General features: G+C 40.5%; 1 protein-coding gene across 1 annotated transcript in view; it reads right to left on the bottom strand.

Moving 5' to 3' along the window:
- Positions 1-10925, bottom strand: part of STRIT1 (small transmembrane regulator of ion transport 1) — a 31137-nt gene extending 20212 nt beyond the window's left edge. Inside the window, exons 1-2 of the mRNA XM_077490316.1 lie at positions 10806-10925; positions 226-325 (exon numbers count right to left, since the gene is read on the bottom strand). Of these exons, the coding sequence (XP_077346442.1) occupies positions 231-325; positions 10806-10863 (153 nt within the window). The 5' untranslated portion in view covers positions 10864-10925 and the 3' untranslated portion in view covers positions 226-230. The remainder of the gene's footprint in view (positions 1-225; positions 326-10805) is intronic.
- Between the last annotated feature and the right edge of the window lie 3615 nt (positions 10926-14540).

The raw sequence follows: 14540 nt of genomic DNA, 5'->3' as shown, positions 1-14540 counted from the left end.
TGACATGTTTTTTCACAGGCATGGGATATGCAAAGGTGACTTTATCCAGTTTTGTAGTCTCAGTACTGGGCTCAATAGTAAGCTGGGGCTGGCTGTTTTTTTTATAGAAAAATACAAACTACTGCTATTTAAATATTTCGTGAAGCATGTTTATAATCAAAGATAATAAAGAAGGTATATTTAGAGTAAAACCCCAACCTGATTAATAATGGTAGCACTACTTACTGATTTCATGAGAAAATAACATATATCATGACCCCGCAGCCGACAAACCATCCAGCAATCAGTAAAGCTGGTACCAAGTAGCGACGATATTCAGCAATACCTGTTGAAATAAACATATTAGTGAAGACTTTTACCTAAGAAATATTACTAATGAAAAATGTGCTTATTATTCAACTAATCTTGTGCCGTAAGAGGTGATGTTAATGTTCTAACGATTTGGTATTTTGCCTTGGGTTACTACACTGCAGTACATGATGCAAACTATTAACTAACATACAGTAACCCATAGCACACAAATATCAGTTAATGGGTTACTGGGGTATATTATTGGCCACTAAACTCACTATCACAAGAGTTGGAAGAAAGAGCAGGTGCCCAAACCATCCGAAGTTATAGCTTTTATTCAGACCCACTACTCCTATGAAATATTATCAGCGTAACAATCTCTTTCCAAGCTTTGCTGTCAATAGGAGGTGGTGGTGAACTCTCTTCTCCCTGCCCCATTTTCAGTGCAGTCCAGATATACCATCATTCTCTGCCTACATTGGACCTGCACAGACCCCCCATTGTTAAGTAAAGTATATTGAAAGCCATTATTTTGAATAAAGTAGGAAAAACCTTTGCCAGTCATTGAGGAAATGTCCCTATTCTGCCTGCCCTATACACCTAACAGGAAGTGAGAGGAAATGTCTCCAAATTGAGGGAAATCTCTTCTTAGGCCTTGTACACACGGTCGAACATTCCAACGGAAAATGTCCGATCGGACCGTGTTGTCGGATAAACCGACCATGTGTGGGCTCCATCGGACTGTTTCCGTCGGAATATCCGACAGACAAAGTTTTAGAGCTGGGCTATAAAATTTTCCGACAACATGATCTGATCGGACTTTGTCCGATCGTTTGTAGAGAATTCCGATCGGACAAAGTGCCATGCATGCTCAGATCAAATTCCTACACCAAAGCTATTGGCTACTAGCCTGAACGTAGTCCCATCATAACTAAAAAACGTCATCACGTTACGAACGATTGGATTTTTCGACAACTTTGTCCGACCATGTGTATGCAACACCAGTTTTGGACAAAATCTGTCGGACAAAATCCGACGGATTTTGTTGTTGGAATGTCCGACCGTGTGTACAAGGGTTTAGACAGGAGCTACTAGAACACAGGTCTTCATTGGAAAGTTTACTCTCTACTACTCTTATAGTGACTATTCAAAATGTTGGATTTTTCCTCACTTTCAATCCCTATGACAGTGGTCAACAGGACAAATAGAGAATGAATCTCCCTAGCAGGGAAATGGACAACAATAACAAACCTAGAAAGGGTTCTAACTCTTCCCCAAGTTATCCAAACCAAAAAGGAAAGTTTTGCTTTTAGACTTATTTTAACTTTATTTTATGGCAGAGAAGGCATCTCTAAGTTGAAGACAATAGGGAAAAGTAGCATAACATCTCAAAGCTAAGGAACATGCTTTCTAATAAGTGAAAGCCAAAGCTGAATATTTCATAGAGCTGCCCATAAAGTGATTTACTTGACAAGTCAGTGAAATTCCGAATTCTTTAGGATTTAAGTGTCTGACATGGACAGAACTGAAGAGTAAAGGATTTTCTTTCCTTATACATGTTGGGAAGCATGTAGTCTAGCAGATTAATAATGGATTTATATTGTCTTTTTCTAGTCTGCGATCTCTGACACTTGCACACAATGAAAGGAAGCTTCTTGGAGTGGTTGATGTGTTGGTATCATTACCTCTCAACACTAGAGCAGGGTTTGGAGATGAAAACTTAGCAGTCCTTACAGCTGTCTAAATTTATACTGTCATTTCAGACAATCAGTTGGTAAAGTACAGTGCTTTGAATTGCATTCATTAGTATTCCGCAGATTGTACCATAGCAGGAAAGATCTATTAATTTTCTAACACAAGGCATACACCTATCCACTCACCCCCCCCCCCCCCCCCCATTTGCTTCTGCCATAGCTAATTCTAAAGAGCAGCATTCAGATTCAGATTCAATTTTCATTATTTGTACACAAAAATGCATCTTTACAGCATTAATATAACAATTTTAGACTAACATAACATGAGTAGGAAACCCTGAAACATGATTGTACAATAGTACAAGGGAAATGGATGCCTAGGAGATCTCTGGGGTTTTGATAGTGCAGAAAAAAAACTGGAATCAGAAAAAACAATACATAATTTTGCCAAAGAAAGGTCTATTTGTACATATATTTATTTATATATTTATTTTCTATACTTTCACTGACCCTTGCTTGAGATCGCATTTATTCGTCCTCACCCCTCCCTGTTCCACTATTCATTCTGCCTTTCTTACCATTGTCAACCCTTCCTTGGTCATTGGATTGTGTTGTGAAGCAATACTTAATTGCTATGGCAGTAATATGTAGTAAATAGATCCTGCACGCTCAGCAGAGGTCTTCCTGATCATCACTTAGATTTCTTCACCCACACCCATTCGGATTTCTTTAACCCAGCCTCAAAAAAACTTTAGCTTTTCAGCCCAGCCTGATTTGACTGTCAAAATTGGTAACCTGAGGAGTCCATTTAATAGGGAGCACACTACAGTCCAGGACTCCAAGAGATCGGGAGCAGCAGAAGATGACATATATGTCCTGAGGTCGCGATCTTCCAACAGCCTGTGTCTTTTGCCAGACCACATCAAACCCAGGCCATCACTCTCAACACTTCCTTACATGCTGCTCTGGTGGGTTGGGTGGCTGTGGTGTTGATGGTTTTGCTGGAGGTGGTGGATGAGTATGGTCCAACTCACAGAGGTGGCTTTGATTTGTGAGTTGGCTCCTCGTTCCCTTGTCTAGGGCCTGAAGAATGATTTCCTCACAGATCAGGTGTTGGCCCTCCTCCTTGTGTTCGAGTTTACTTGCTGTCACACATCCAAATAACTTGTGGCCACCAGGGGTCATTGTAAATGCTGCAGTAGCCTGGCAAATTAAATTACATTTTTTTAAAATTACATTTTGAGCTCATGACTGTTGCAAATTGAATGTTAACAAATAAAAAAGACTATCATTCTGACCCCAGCATTTTTCATTCTTGTCCCAATCATTTTTGGCTACTATTGTCTATTGATATGTAAACCACTTTGTTAAATCAGAAATTAGTGGTCAATAATAGCATCTAGTTAACAACATTCAATTTTTGACAAGAAATATGTTCAATGCTATAAACTGGGTCAAGCTGGGCTCCTCCACTCCTTCCTGGGTGGAAGGCCCAGGTTGGACTTAAGGAGCCTCAGCTGATGTTGAAGGAAGTGTAGATAGCGATGGCCTGGGTTCACTCTGGTCTGGCAAAAAATGCAGTCTGTCATAGTACCACAGCCTGGGTACATATACGTCATCTGCTGCTGCTCCTGAGCTCATGAAACCCTGGACCTTTTTGCACTCCCTATTATATGTCCTCCTCAGGCTACCAATTTTGGCATTCAAATAGTTGATGTCTGCAATGGGATACACCGGCTTCACCAATTCCAACAGTTTTTCCAGCGCTGCCTTCCTCTTTTGCTTTTCGGAGTATTCTCTGCTTGTCACTTGCCAGAGACATGGCTGCTCCCTGTACATGTTGATGAATTTGGGCAGGAAGTCCGGGTCAGTGAATTTATCCACCGTTTTAGCTGCAAGACACAACACAAGATGAACACTAATGTGAGGCTAAACTCTCCTAATCTTGTCCCGATATAGGCCTCAATCTTTAAGCAGTATAGGCCACTAACCACTGATTGTACCTTTATTTGCACGATCGGCGCTTACGATCCTCCATCCTCCACTTACAGATCATACGTATGACACCCGCATGTTATGTTTTATATACACTGTGCATGCGTGAAACTCCGCCCCTGTTCTTCTTTCTAGTGTATCCCCACCTCTTCTCTTTCAGGGCAGTGGGAGAGCACATGACGACAATTCAGCAGGTGTGTGCAGAGTGCAGCAACAAAGAGGAAAGCTCAAAGCAAGGCAGTTCCAGATCCAGGAGGAGATATAAGGCCTCAAATATGTCCTTTGTAAAGATGGTGGAGATGGTGGACATCTTGAAGAGGGCAGAATATGATGGGAAGTATGGACCGTACAGCAACCCTAATGTGAGATAGGCCAAGATCATGGCTAAAGTTGTGAGAAGTCTGCACAGGAATTTTAAGGTACGACGATCCAAGGAGCAATTGAGGAAACGCTGGTCAGACTTGAAATTGAGGGAGCACGATCAGTATAGAAAGATCAGGAAAGTGCTTCAGTAAGTATTTGTCCTGTGTTCCTATTATTATTATTACTTTGGTGCTGATACGTGTGCTTTTCTTTACTGTTGTACATTTTAAAATGCCAAGTTTGAGGTTCGTGGGCACAGTAATCATTTGTATTAAACATTGTTTGTTTGACCACTAATAAAACGTTTTTGCCAGATGTTTTTGTATTAAAATGCGTTTATTACATTGTTGTCTAGATATGTTTGCAACTATAATGAAATGAAAACTTGATTCAGTGTAAGGAGAGGACACTCAGCTGCTGTTTACACATCTGGATGCAGGAGCACTAGTGTGGGATACCAGAACAACCTTTTTATGGTGTCCCACACAGGTCCTCCAGTGGATAATAGGGGTCTCTCCATGTGTGAAACTTTAATAAAATAGGTAAGTATTCCAGTTTTGGCAAGGGAAAAAATCATGTCTTCAGCTTGGAACTCTGCCAAAATAGACAATTTGACGACACTTCCAAGCAACGTTTCATATTACTATTTCTCGCCTCAAATATCTGTCTGATAAGTATATCTTTTTTGTATTCACATAGGGGAGAAAAGAATCTGGACATCTAAGGACATCAGGAACCCCACAACTCCTGAAGAAGGGGAACTCAGCACACAACCTGATGATGTGGATGCAGAGTGTAACGTACCTGGGGTGTGAGCCTGACGTGCGGAGGGAGACCTCCCATACCACCCCGGCTTGGAGACCACTGGAGTGGGGATAGTGGTGGTAAGAGCACGGTGAGGTAAAGGTGCCTGTTTGGTCCTCACTGCTTGGAGTTGTGTAGCCAAGTGGAAGCTGTAACAGCAGGTATGGAGATCAGCGGATGCCAGCCAGCAGGTGTAGCGGATGCAGGTCAGCAGATGCAGGTTTGCAGAACAGCGGATGCAGGTCAGCAGATGCAGGTTTGCAGAGCAGCGGATGCAGGTCAGCAGATGCAGGTTTGCAGAGCAGCGGATGCAGGCCAGCAGATGCAGGTTTGCAGACAGAAACGGAGTCAGACTATCCAGGTCATACACATTAGGGTAAACAGCATAAATGGCAGGCAGAGAATAGTCAGAATCCAGGCTGGGTCTTGGCAACAGGCAATCAGGCAGGAACTAAGCAGGGTCAAACAAGCCAAGGTCAGGATTGGAGACAGAAGCACGGTCAGGAAGCTAGGTCAAACACAGGAGCTGGATATGGCATCAGGAACACAGGTAACAGAAGCAGATCAAACCACAAGGGGCAGCATTCTGGGAGCGTCTTTTATAGACTGCTGGGCACCAAATCGCGTCTAACACACGTGCATGTGCACATCCGTGCTCGAAGTCCGTGATTCGCGCATGCGCGTAGTCGGATGCCTTCTGGAGTGAGCAGTACGTCCCTGACACAGAGGTTCAGGAAGTGGTCGAAATGGTGACCACAGTAAGTCAGTTTTTGAGACCACAGCTTCAGGTAATAGATGTATGCCTGCATATTTATAATACATGGTGTTTTTTTTTTAGGTGATGTGGATGTGGAAGAAGAAACTCACTTCAACAGTGCAAGTGCACAAGTACTCATCAGTGAGATAATGGTGTGCAATTGGGATTTAGAGAAGGTCAAGCAAATTAACAATGACGTTCAAAAAAGACTGACCAACATCATTGATGTTTTAGCGAAAATCTAAAACCACCAAAAAATTTAAATGTTGTCATTGTTTTTTGTTTTTTAAAAGTTTTAAAGAAATTGCAAAGCCAAATTTTGAAGATACACACAGTGCATCAACGTGCTATCTGCCATCATGGGATATCAATGTACGTGTTTTGTGAAAGCAACCCATTCCTCGCAGCTAAAGTAGGTGAGAGGAAGGGGTTGCACCCCAAAACACATCCATTGATCCCTCATGATGGAAGCTAGCATGTTGACACACTGTGGCTTATTTCAAAAAAGCCAAACCACTTTGCACTACAAATGCAATGCAAGTGCAATTGTAGGGCAAAGTAGATTGATTGTCCTTTCTGAAATAAGGCCCAGTGTGTCAACATGTACTAGCTCACATCATGGGGGATCAATGGAACCACAAAACATGTACATTGATATACCATGATGGCAGATAGCACATGTTGACACACTGTGTGTTTTATGGCTTTATCGAAATAGATGTAGGGAAAATACACACATTTTAGGCATGGGATCATGATGGAAATCCACATTCTGAGTCCCAATTTGTGTGCATCTTCAAAATTTGGCTTTTACAGGGGTGAGATCAGGGCTCAGGAATACATCACTAGCTCCCTAAGCATTCTGTCCAGATAATGTGCAGTTAATTTATGACCTTTCCATTTAACCCTGTGTTATCCAAACACCGTTCAATGAAAAGTGTAAACTCACCACATAAACACTCTATATACAAAATAAAATTCCCCAATAAAGATCAGAACATGATGTTCATATTTGCGCGGAAGCACAATTGAATGAATGCTGATTATTCAGAGAATTACCGTATTTATGTTTATTGAGGATTGCTTTTTTTTATTTACTAACAGTTAAGCTTCATACACACAATACAAAAATTGGATGAAGAATACCACTTTTGAAGCGTTCCTGCATATGAGTGTATCATTTTTTATTTTTTTTTGGTGGGGGAGTGGATCTTAGGTGGGAGTTTCCACACTTTTTTCCCCAGGACTTGACCCCGGGTGAAATCACCCCATCTGATGAACACAGTTTTGACATACTAATGTCTCATATGGCCTTCACTTTATCAAAGTTGAACTTTGTAAGTTTCTGAGTTGGGGATGTGGATGGTATGTTTTTAAATAAGCCTGTTTAGCCACAAAAAAGGCTATATCGACTGTCAAACATATGTGTTATACACCAAAGATGCTGGTTTGTTTAAAAACCCTTTTTATAACGCACATGTGAATGTGCGTAGAGTAAAATGTTTTATAATCAACAATATGTGTCCTCTTATTTAAATGCTCAATACCATTTTTTTTAGCAAGTTGTTGTAGTTACAGGGACAATGGAGGGTATTTACTAAAGGCAAATCCACTTTGCACTACAAGTGCACTTTAAAGTGCACTTGTAGTGCAAAGTGGATTTTCCTTTAGTAAATAACCCCCACTGTGCTGTTAAATTTGCCAAAATCAGGCCATTTTAGGGACTACAAGCAATCAATTCATGTAGTTTAATGCATTAATGATAAAAATAATCATCCTTTTAAATACATTAACAAACAAAACACTGTGTGTGTGTGTGTGTAGCAGACCCATAGCACAACAGAACCCAATAGTTAGCTGAAGAAGAGATTGTCACCTCATATATCAAATAAGTTACGCTTGCACTATTGAAACAAAGGGTCAAAAATAAAAGACCATTGGAGACCATATGTATGCAAGACAAGTTTGAGCCAACAACCTTCAAACAAAAATCCACGGTTTTGTTGTTGGAAAGTCTGATCGTGTGTACGGAGCATAACAGTCCTTAGGATGATGGTATTGTACACCTGTCCCAGTTTCTGCCTGAAATTAGAAAGGTATTCTTCCATTTTTTCCTACTTAAGATAACCATTAACAAACAAAGTGAAGCCTAAAATCTAACACCACTTTTATCGTAATAAATCTTAAAATCCTTCAGTGCAGTTAAAGTAAATGTCTAACTCCTCTAAAGATACCTTCCCGATTTTCTGAATAATTTTAAGCTGCATGAATGTGTACCAAGAAATCGACTTTATTTCTATCAATACTGGAACCTATTTATGTACATAGGTCCAACACCATACTGAAACTAATTTATTCATGCACAGAATTTGTGTTTGTCTTTTCCTGGACAAGGGTCGCTGGTTCAAATCCCAACCACGACACTACCTGCCTGGAGTTTGCATGTTCTACTTGTGCCTGCATGGGTTTCCTCCAGGAACTCTGATTTCTTCCCACACTCCAAAGACATGCTGGTAAGTTAATTGGCTTCTGTCTAAATTGGCCCTAGTATATGAATGTGAGGTAGGGACCTTTGATTGTAAGCTCCTTGAGGGTAGGGGCTGATGTGAATATACAATGTATATGTAAAGAGCTGCGTAAATTGACAGCGCTATACAAGTACCTTAACCAGTTCCCAACCGCCACACGACGATGTACATTGGCAGAATGGAACGGGCAGGCAAACTGGCGCACAGGTATGTCAAGTTGAATTTGCCACCTTGCCATCGCGCGAATGCCGGTCAGGGGCCCCCTGAGTCTGGTCGCGGGTCCCGGACTTGATTGCCGCAGGGATACCCGCGATCGTCTCACAGGGAAGGAGAATGGGGAGATGCCATTGTAAACAGTATCTCCCCGTTCTGCCTAGCAACAAGTGACACTGATCTCTGCTTCCTGTGATTTGAGCAGAGATCAGTGTTCACTAACACACAGCCCAGCCCCCCACAGTTAGTAACACGCCCCTAGGACACACTTAACCCCTACACTGCCACCCCCTTGGTTAATCTCTTCACTGCCAGTGTCATTTACACAGGAATCAGTGCATTTGTATAGCACTGATTGCTGTATAAATGACAACGGTCCCAAAAATGTGTCAAAAATGTCCGATGTGTCCACCATAATGTCGCAGTCACAATAACAATCGCTGATCACTACCATTACTAGTAAAAAATACATTATTAATAAAAATGGCATAAAACTATCCCCTATTTTGTAAACGCTAAAAATTTTGCGCAAACCAATTAATAATTGCTTGTTGTGATTTTTTTTTTCCAAAAATATGTAGAAGAATACGTATTGGCCTAAACCAAGGAAGAAAAATGTTTTTTTATATATTTGTGGGGGATATTTATTATAGCAAAAAGTAAAAAAGAATGTGTTTTTTCTAAATTGTCGCTCTTTTTTTGTTTATAGCGCAAAAAATAAAAACCGCAGGGGTGATCAAATACCACCAAAAGAAAGCTCTATTTGTGGGAAAAAAAGGACGTCAATTTTGTTTGGGAGCCATGCCGCACGACCATGCAGTTGTCAGTTAAAGCGACGCAGTGCCGAATCGCAAAAAGTGGTCTGGTCATTGGCCTGCAAAATGGTCTGGTCTGAAAGTGGTTAAATAATAATAATAATAGCTCCATTTGAACTATTTGCCAAATCTACACAAAATGTAGACACCCATATGGTCTTAAACAAACAGGGCAATGCAAAGAGCAGTTGTGACGTGTAGTTCAGTAGTATATGCCAAGCTGTACTTAGATTAGTGAAAATATCTGATGAGTTGTTGTGGGTTGTTCATTTTGCTGAATAAGTATGATGGTCTAAACGATGGAAAAAAATCTACCGTATTTATCGGCGTATAACACGCACTGGCGTATAACACACACCCCAAGTTTAGGAGGGCATTTTAAGGAAAAAAGTTTTAGGAGGGAAGTTTAAGGGAAAAAAAACTTACATTTAAATGCCCATCAATGCAGCCTTATCAGTGTGCATCTGCAGCCTTGTCCATCATTGCAGAATGATCAGTGTCATTTGCAGCTTGCCCAGCATCATTTGCACCTTGCCCAGAGTGGTTTACAGCCTTGCCCAGTGTCATTTGCAGCTTGCCAGTGTCATTTTCAGCTTGCACAGCGCCATTTGCAACCTTGCCCGTGTTTAAATTTCCCTCCGCCGAGACAAACCGAGCGAGCGCTGGCGAAAAATACAGAGCCCCGCTGAAAATGACCGAGCCGACTGCTCGGCTTCACTCGCAGTCCCGCCTCCCTGCTGTTTCTGGAGCAAGCGCTGCCAAAAAAGACCGAGCCGACTGTACGGTGTACTCGGCTCAGCTCGCAGTCCCGCCCAGACTGGTATTTTTGCGTGTGAAAAAGTGTGTGTTATACACCGATAAATACGGTAATTGAACATACTAAAGTTAATTGTTTGGTTCTTGTGGCATGTCTATGGTTAATTGACATGTACAGTGCAGGAACCACTGAAGTCTATCAATTATGAAATACATGTAATTGGCTTAATTCATAAAGGTTACACACCAGGATAAGTATATTTATTTAAAAAACAAAAGTGATTATTTTTTTCTGCTTAGAAGAACGACGTGAAAATTACAATCATATGGCTAAATTAGAGAACCTTATCCTTGTGTTAAAGATTTGTGATATCGGTCTAATGTTCATGTCCAAAGGGAGGAAATCAATAATTCAGCACATCATGAACTGCCCATTTCACTTAAAATTCTGGTAAAAAGTTCAGGTCTATACGTGTCCTATAAGTACTGTAGTTCTGCTACAATGTTCTATACTCAATTAAATATTCAAAATTCAACCCAATATTTTAGTTTACAGCTCTGCTCAGAATAATTGAGTCATAAAAATTACCTGATGCAGCCATTGTTTTGTCCATCATATGTAGTGCTTGAAGGTAAAATCTTCTCATTCTGATCTCTCAAAGCAGGTTAAAGGCTTTAAATAGAGCTTATGAAGGAATGTGTGGCAGCTGTTAGCACTAGCTATGCCAGTTCACTTGGCTAAGTCAAGAGCCTACAGTTAGGTTTCACGTTTGACATAGGATTAGCACTTGTTGCATTATGTACTAACACAATGTCAGTTTAATCTGGTCTAATCTGCTCAAAATAACTGATGTAAGTGCTAGGACTTCAAAAAAAAACTTTGTGTGCTAAAATAAATAATAATACACTAGTTAAAGAAAGAATTTAAAAAATAATAGCCCTATGTGGTTTAAAAAATGAAATGAAGCTTCCACTACAATACTCACCTTCCCTCAAGAGCTGTACTCCCCAGATTCTATTTGAGTTACATTTACGTAAAAAAAATTATCTTTTCATTTGACTGAAATTGCGGGACACATGTTTGCCAAATGTGCAACCACACAAATTTTGATGCTGTATATTTTAAAGAACTTGACGTCTTTTTGGAACTTGGAAAGCGTTTTTGGAACTTGGAAAGGCAGTTCCCATACGTTTGAGGCCCATGAGGATAAAAGAACGCCACCAGTGACAAGAATTTTTCTAAGTCACTACAAAGCCATGCAATGCCATTTAAAGGTAAGCATGAACACTGAGCAAATTATCATTCACATGCTTTAAATTTTGCTTAACCACTTGCTGACCAGCCGCCGTCATTATACTGTGGCAGGTCGGCACGAACTGTCGTAGTTATAAGTCGGTCCCTTTAAGTGGGATAGCAGACAGACTCACAGCGGGGGTGCCGATGCTCCTGACCAACGGGCGCAATGACTGCTGCCCATGAGCGATTGTGTGCACGAGAGGCATGACAGGGATGTGTGTGTGTAAACACACACATCCCAGTTCTGTGAGGAGAGGAAAGAGAGATTGAGTCCCTACGAGCTGGGAACCACGATCTCTCATCTTCTATAGTCAGTCCCATCCCTCACAGAACACACACCTATGGAACACAGTTAACCCCTTGATCGCCCCCCAGTGTTAACCCCTTCCCTGCCAGTGACATTGATACAGTAATCAGTGCATTTTTATAGTACTGATCACTGTATAATTGCCAGTCAATCCAAAAATGTGTCCGATGTGTCCGCCATAATGTCGCAGTCTCAATAAAAATCACAGATCGCCACCATTACTAGTAAAAAAATAATAATAATAAAAATGCCATAACCCTATCCCCTATTTTGTAGACGCTACAACTTTTGCGCAAACCAATCAATATGCGCTTTTTGCAATCTTATTTACAAAAAAATATGTAGAAGAATACATATCAGCCTAAACTGAAGAAGAAAATTGCTTCTTTAAAAAAAATTTGGGCTGTTTATTACAGCAAAAAGTACAAAATATTGCGTTTAAAAAAAAAAAAAAAAAAGCATAATATTGTATTACTTTTATATAAAAACCTTCAAACATATATCAAATGCATTTGGAAAATACGTTTTACCAATTAAAAAAAAATGAGTACGTTAATATCACTTAAAACTAAGTAATAGGGCAGAACAGTGTTGTAGTGGTTAGCATTTTTGCCTAATCCCCGACCACGACACTACCTGCCTGGAGTTTGCATGTTGTACCCTGTGCCTGTGTGGGTTTCCTCCCACACTCCAAGGGCATGCTGGTAGGGTAATTGGCTCCTGTGTAAATTGACCCTAGTATGTGTATGTATGAATGTGAGTTAGGGATCTTAGAGTGTAAGCTCCTTGAGGGCAGGGACTGAAGTGAATGCACAATGTATAAGTAAAGCACTGCGTAAATTGATGGTGCTATAAAGTAATTGAAATAAATAAGTTAATGTATGTGTTCCTAACTTAAACTTTTCTAGAAACTGGAAAAATGTAGTTGGCTTTACTTGAACCTATGATCTATAAACTGGAAAAATTTAGTTGGCTTTACTTAAAACTATAGTTCCAGACAAGTTAAGGTATGTATGGTAGCTATTCCTAATTTAAAACACTATGGTCTATAAACGGAAAAATATTGAATTGGCTTTACTTAAAACAACAGAGTTGAAAACAGGAAAAATCTAAGGAGTAAGACAAAAATAAGTTTAGTTGACCGTACTTAAAAAGCTAATGCAAATAGTTGCCTCAGTTTTTTTTGAGTAGGCCCAGCACAATATTTTTTACAGTGTAGTGCATCTGTAAAGTATTCACAGTGCTTCACTTTTCCCACATTTTGTTATGTTACAGCCTTATTCCAAAATAGATTAAAGTCATTATTTTCCTCAGAATTCTACACACAATACCACAGAATGACAATATGAAAGAAGTTTGTTTGAAATCTTTGCAAATTTATTAAAAAGAAATCACATGTACGTAAGTATTCACAGCCTTTTCCATGACACTCAAAATTTAGCTCAGGTGCATCCTGTTTTCACTGATCATCCTTCATATGTTTCTGCAACTTGATTGGAGTTCACCTGTAGTAAATTCAGTTGATTGGACATAATTTGGAAAGGAACACATCTGTCTATATAAGGTCTCACAGTTAACAGTACATGTCAGAGCACAAGCCAAGAGATGAAGTCCAAGAAATTGTCTGTAGACCACCGAGACAGGATTGTTTCGGGGCACAGATCTGGGGAAGGGTACAGAAACATTTCTGCAGCATTGAAAGTCCCAATAGCCTCCATCATCCATAAACGGAAGAAGTTTGGAACAACCAGGACTCTTCCTAAAGCAGGCTGCCTGGCCACACTGAACGATCGGGGAGAAGGGCCTTAGTAAGTGAGGTGACCAAGAACCCAATGGTCACTCTGACAGAGCTCCAGCGTTTCTCTGTAGAGAGTGGAGAAGTTTCCAGAAGAAAAAACATCTCTGTAGCACTCCACCAATCAGGCCTGTATAGTAGAGTGGCCAGACGGAAGCTGCTTCTCAGTAAAAGGCACATGACAACCCACCTGGAGTTTGCCAGAATGTACAGGAAGGACTTTCAGACCATGAGAAACAAAATTCTCTGGTCTGATTAAATAAAGATTAGACTCTTTGGCCTGAATGGCAAGTGTCATGTCTGGAGGAACCAGGCACTGCTTATCACCTGGCCAATATCATCCCTACAGTGAAGCATGGTGGTAACAGCATCATGCGGTGGGGATGTTTTTCAGTGACAGGAACTGGGAGACTAGTCAGGTTACAGGGATAGATGAATGCAGCAAATCTGCTCCAGAGCACTTTGGACCTCAGACTGGGGCGAAGGTTAATCTTCCAACAGGACAATGACCCTAAACACACAGCCAAGATAACAAAGGAGAGGCTACGGGACAAGTCTGTGTATGTCCTTGAGTGGCCCAGCCAGAACCCAGACTTGAACCCAAATTAACACCTCTGGAGAGATCTGAAAATGGCTGTGCACCAATCAAACCTTATGGAGCTTAAGAGGTCCTGCAAAGAAGAATGGGGGAAACTGCCCAAAAATAGGTGTGCCAAGTTTGTAGCATCATATACAAAAAGACTTGAGGCTGTAATTGGTGCCAAAGGTGCATCAACAAAGTATTGAGCAAATTCTGTAAATACTAATGTACATGTTTTTTATTTTTATTAAATTTGCAAAGACTTCAAACAAACTTCTTTCACATTGTCATTATGGGGTATTGTTCGTAGGTTTTTGAGGAAAATAATCAATTTAAACCATTTTC

This window comes from Lithobates pipiens, unplaced genomic scaffold (assembly GCF_037356315.1).
Source record: "Lithobates pipiens isolate NorthernLeopardFrog02 unplaced genomic scaffold, aLitPip1_a1.2 Scaffold_18, whole genome shotgun sequence".
Lineage (NCBI taxonomy): Eukaryota > Metazoa > Chordata > Amphibia > Anura > Ranidae > Lithobates > Lithobates pipiens.
Note: the sequence above shows the minus strand (reverse complement) of the source record. Positions and strands in the feature narration are given on the sequence as shown.